The following is a 5779-nucleotide window of genomic DNA, read 5'->3' on the forward strand; positions in this document are numbered from 1 at the left end:
ATTTGATTAAGATGATGGAAAAGTGGGAGAATAGAAAATAGCGAAAGGATAAAAAAGTGAGAGAATAGAAAAGATTTAGTGTTCTCTCGATTTATGTTTGGTTGGAAAGATAGAAAAATTGTGGGATGTAAATCTTTTTGTTTGGTTTTGGAGAAAAGTGGGAGGATAGAAAATGTAGTTTATATAAATTTACTATTATGGCCTTAGTACATAATATGTAAAGTATAATTTCTTTGTCATCCAAAAAAATATATATATAATTTCTTTGTAATCATTAAATAAGAAGAAAATATTAATTATTATTAATTAAAATTAATAAAATAACATTCTATATAATATAATATATTTTTTACTCATTATATTATTATATATAATATAATATATATGATATATTAGTGGCTAGAAGAAAGAATAAATAAAAAAATCTTGGCAAAGAACAAACCTGGACATGTTGTTTTTATTGTTTCATGTTGCTTATGGCTGTGCAGAAGAAACAAAAGAGAAGTAAGGAGAGAGATCCTCATTAAATTGCGCCAATATGGTAATTGGGCAAGCAACAAGCGTTTCATGCTTGTTTTCTCTCCAATTTGAAGAAATAGATTTTTTGTGGGCCTTGGTGAAAATTCTTGGGTCCCATCAAAAAATTTTCTCCCCTTCTCTCCTTAACAAACAACACCTATTCTATTTTCGCTCATTTATTTTCTAATCACCATATTCCACCTCCAACCAAACATACCCTTATTGTAATTATTGAACGATTAAAAAAAAAAAAAAAGTGTATAAACATTAGAAAGGTCATGCTAGTTGATAACCTGGTCTTTGATTTTGAATTAATAGTAAGTTTTTTTTTTTATATTTAATGGTGATAGAGGGAATGAAAATTCTATTCTTAAATCTTAACCAAAAGTGGAGCTATAAATGAACTAAAATTTTATAAACAATTTGGGCTCAGCTGGCAAGCCATCAAAATTGCAGCAAAATGGAACCCTCCTAGACAGTAATGGTATAAAATAAATGTTGATGGGGCATTCTTCTCCGAAACTGATGAGGCTAACGTTGGCATGGTGGTTTGTAACTCATAGGGACAAGTCATGGTGGCAATGTCAAAAATTATTCTTGTTAGATGTATTAAGTTTATGTGTGTAGCCTCTAGAAACTTAATTATATTACTCAGCCCATGTATACTTAACTCTACCTCATAATCCCTCTATATACCATATTTAGAGTTCATTGTAATCATAAAATTGAGATTATTGAAGTTGTAGCCATCAAAAGCTTTCTCCATGAATGTAGGCCGTTAGGTCAAACCATTACTATAAACCCTAACTAGGGTATATATATATAGATTAGAAGTTAATAGTTTAAGTATAATTGAGCCTCTTGGGCCCATACACAAACCTAATACCTTTAACAATTCCATTGCCATAATTTTTTGAGGTAGAATCTTTAGCAGCTAGTCGAATGACCCTTTTTGCTGTTGCAATTGGAATTGATCAAATTGTTATTGAAGGAGATTCTAAGATAGTGATGAATCAAGTCAAGAGTGATTTTCACTTCTCACAGCTTGGGCCTCTAGCTTAGGGGCTAATAGCCCATAAATTCTCTCGTGTTCATAGAATAAGTAATTTATGGCTTATGCTTTAGTTAGGAGAGTCAGAAACTATCCAACATTTTTGTCTTGATGATTCCTATGTACTGTTATTTGCATCTTTTGGTAATTGAAAATTTGAAATGGTATGCAATGTTTTCCCTGTAGCACAAAAGGGGGAAAATGTTTGGCTTCAGAGCTGATATTTGAATCACAAAATTTATACACTATTGTATTATCTCCTAAACATTAACATTCATATCATTTGACACCACAACCACAGACATAATGCTTAAAAAGTGGATTTAAATCCAGACCACTCTGAGGTTTTTTTTTTGTTGACAAATCCAAACCATTTCTCCCTGAATTTGTTGACAAATGCTAATATATTATCCCCAAAATATAGTTGCAAACCAAGAAACCGTATTACAATTACATATTATCGCCTGAAATGCCCTCATTAGGGGTAGGGAAGGAGGGATGGTGGGGTTGTGGTACCAAGATCACCCCTGAAATATGTAGAGCTTCTTAAAAAATAATAATAATAAATATAGGAAACTGGTAAGAAGAATTTATTAATATAAATTAACTGTAACAATTACTTTTCAAACCAAAGAGATTAATAAATTCTGAAACTTCTTCCACCCAAATTTTACAATGATCAACTCTCAATAGCTCTTGGGCTAACATAAACTTCAAATCCCTCTATTTTATTAAATAAATTTATCACCACTCTTATAAAGTGCCATACAGGTATAAACAAAAAAGAAATTCAACCAACATATACTTCCTCCTTATGAATGCCTGAAAGATTAAAGTTGGGCGTGCAGGTTTCAAACTTTGAAAAGCATCATGGACAAAAGAAATAGGCAGCAAAAGTATTCTCACAACCAATTATTGGAATCAGCATCTATACACACAGGTAAACAATGATATCTTGATATATCTACATGGAATCACAGGTCTAAAAGTGAAGGGCTGAAAAAATAATGCTTGGTGATCTTGGGAAAGAAGAAAAAAAGGTTGGGGGGGGGGGGGGGGGTGAGTACAGAGAGGGGGAGAAACCCCAACAATACAAATATGAAAGGATTTGTTAAAGATAAAAAAGACTCATGTAAGACTAAAATATGACCAAGTAATGGAAGAAACACAAGAAAAAGAGATGTCCCTTATTTGAAGATGAGTACATTTTTACTTTTCTATATTATACATACACCTCTTGTAAAACATTGCAAATTATAGCTCCTTTTCCTTTTGAGCATCAAGAAGGGTTACTAAAAGGTGTAACTATAGGATTACAAGCCTAAATTTCCACTGAAATCTTCTTTTGTAAAGTAAATCAAAATGAGTCAATTAGTCAAATGAGCATGAATGCTAAACTATATTTATATACAACTCTAATAAATCAAACCAGAATTTGTCCATTTACTTTTAGGGATGACAAGGTGTAGTTTCTTTAACAACAACAACGTAGCCTTATTCCCAGAATTTCTTACTTTTAGGGATGACAAGGTGTAGTTTCTTTAACAACAACAACGTAGCCTTATTCCCAGAATTTCGGGGTTAGCTATAGACTCTCAACAGATTACTAAGGACGGCTACATGTATTCTTTTCCTCCATTCTATTGACATATCCTTTTTTATTACCTCTACTAATGTTGTATTAGGTCTTCTTCTACCTTTTTTGGTTCCCTCAACTTGGGGTGGTTTCTTTAAGTTGAGGACAATTTTTTTTGGTTAAAACAATACTTTTTTAGAACTGGTTAATATGACATCATGTCAGCATTCACTTACTTCACTTTCACAAATAACTCTAAACTGATTGCAATAAAATATAATATTGGACCCAAACCATGTATCTATGTGCAATCTCAGACATGCCCAAAACAAACCCCTGACTTAGCTGGATTCCAAACACAATTTCAATGCACACATAGAAAACTGGTTATTTATAATTACAACATCCAACAACTTTTTAACTTCTTTAAAAATCAATAGCCACTAATAATTAGTAGACCACAGCCAAGACATATTTTTGGGACTAAGGCTATGTTGTTTAAAAATCTAGTAGCAAAAGTCAGTAATATATATTTCAATACTCATTTCTAGGTAAATAACAGCATATCAAGTAAATGATCTTCAAGAACCATTTTCCATTACCAATCAACATGAGCTTCACGTCTTAAACATCAGACTTCCTCTATCTTTGATATGTTTCAAGATAACTACATGCTCATTTTATGAGCTTCTAATTCTTAGATGGCAACATAGCATAGCAATTAATGCTTTAAATTTTCAATCTTATGCAACAACATCTGAACAACATAACATTGCAATTTATATTTCAATTTATCAACCTTACATGGCAAAATCCAATCTAAGTAAAATTTAAACAATGTAGGAATCCTAAGTAGGAAGTTTAAAGAGCCGACATCAAATTTATAAGCTTTCCATAAATCTCACTCTTAGTATAACTCAACTTAAAGAAATTAATAATAAAAGCCAATGTATTTTAATGAGACACCAAATAATCCTAACATTATTGTTTTTCAATAATTATAGCATAAATTTATGAGGAAATGTTGCTTAAGTTGATTTGGTCATATGCAAAGGAGAGAGATTAATGCACTAGTAAGAAAGAGTGAGTTGATTCAAGTTGAGGAAACTTAAAAAAGTAAAGGAAAACCAAAAATAACATTAGTAGAAGTAGTTTCAATTAAATGAAACGGAAGAAAAGAATACATGTGACATTTTTTTTTTTTAATATAGAAATTCTATTTTAGTTTAATCAAAGTGTATATGTGCGTGAAGCTCTTCCTAAACTTGATTCCGGTTCTTACCCGAACTTTGTACATGTGGAGTGACCATTAGGCCAAGGATAAATATTCGTAATAATTAAAGTACAATGAAATGCTTACTTGAAAATTGAAATAGTGAATAAATGCTAAAGAAGCTTTAATTAGTTTTAGTAATAACACCTCTTAACCTCACATAAATGAGATTACCCAATGGCACAAGCATTTCAATAATCCACAGTAAAAGACATTGAATTTTCCATTCAAAGAGCAAATCAATAAGCTTAAAAACAAAAACTAATTAGGAAGTGGCACCAATTATTTTCAGGTCAAGGAATTTCAAATCCAAGCCGAATATTCATAAACAAAAAATCAGTTCCTTTTAGGCATTCCACATGACCTAAAAATTATAAAATCAAAAAAGGGGACTAGATTCGCAAACCAGAGGAGATCAATTGGTCTTGGGATCAGGCATGGGGAAGAGGCCGGACGAGGCGCCACGTGGCGGAGCGAACCCTAAGAATTTCTGCAAATTGGTGCGAATGCTAATCGAGCAAAGAAAGTACAAAAATGGCATCGAACAATCGGTGACATCGTCGCCGTGTAAACCTCTATGGCTCATCTTCATGACAATCCCGAAGGGCTTGAACGGTAATTTCGCCACAACCTTGCCTTCGAACAAGGAGTTGAGGAGCCCAAAAACGACGAAGAGAACAAGCGCGACCACGGCACCGGACTTGAATTTGAAGAGAGAAAGGTCGCGGCTGGATTCCTTGAGACTCGTCTCGACGCGATCGATCTTCTTGGTCTTGGATTTCTTGTTGCTGATTTTGACTTTTGCGACGGAGGAGGAGGAAGAATTTGGGGTTTCGGTTTTCATGGTCTCAAGTTTTTTGGCGGCTTTGTCGATTGAAGAGCGGAGGGATTTGTAGGAGTTGGTGCGGTAGATGAGGAGCCAGGAGATGGCCTCGCAGACTATGGCGGTGCAGAATGAGATGCCCACCACTGTTAGGCTGTCTGAGTATTTGTATGAGGAGAAATTGAAGAGTTGAGATGTCGCCATGTTTCCAAGCTTGCTTGGTAATGGCGATGAGATGAATTTGTGTTTGTGTTTGTGAGAGATCTGAGTTTTGTTTACAGGTAATGAAAACTATCTTTGTATAGGATGTGTAAGTCAAAATGAACTCTATCTTCGGATTACGGCTTGGAATCTCATCTTATTCTCATGTCGTTTTGGGTTTTTTTTTTTTTTTTAGCTTGAGATTGGTGTCGTTTTGGGGTTCAACAAACAATCCTCACCATTAATCAAACTTACAAGGGCAACTAATCCCACCAGGATAATCAAGGGGCTTTTCACTCATAACGGGCTAAGAAATTTATTAAAACGAGAGGTTAT

At 33.6% G+C, this 5779-nt stretch overlaps 1 protein-coding gene across 1 annotated transcript; it reads right to left on the reverse strand.

Annotated features, from left to right (window-relative positions):
• Positions 1 to 4614: 4614 nt before the first annotated feature.
• Positions 4615 to 5549, reverse strand: LOC126692860 (uncharacterized). Its single transcript, XM_050388663.1, has one exon. The coding sequence runs from the start codon at positions 5444 to 5446 to the stop codon at positions 4835 to 4837; it is 612 nt and encodes a 203-aa protein (XP_050244620.1). The 5' UTR covers positions 5447 to 5549; the 3' UTR covers positions 4615 to 4834.
• Between the last annotated feature and the right edge of the window lie 230 nt (positions 5550 to 5779).

The sequence above is a fragment of the Quercus robur genome, chromosome 7 (assembly GCF_932294415.1).
Source record: "Quercus robur chromosome 7, dhQueRobu3.1, whole genome shotgun sequence".
In the NCBI taxonomy this organism is placed as follows: Eukaryota; Viridiplantae; Streptophyta; class Magnoliopsida; order Fagales; family Fagaceae; genus Quercus; species Quercus robur.

Excerpts from the sequence above, each read along its gene's own strand:
- LOC126692860 (XM_050388663.1), bottom strand. The coding sequence starts at position 5,446 with ATGGCGACATCTCAACTCTTCAATTTCTCCTCATACAAATACTCAGAC.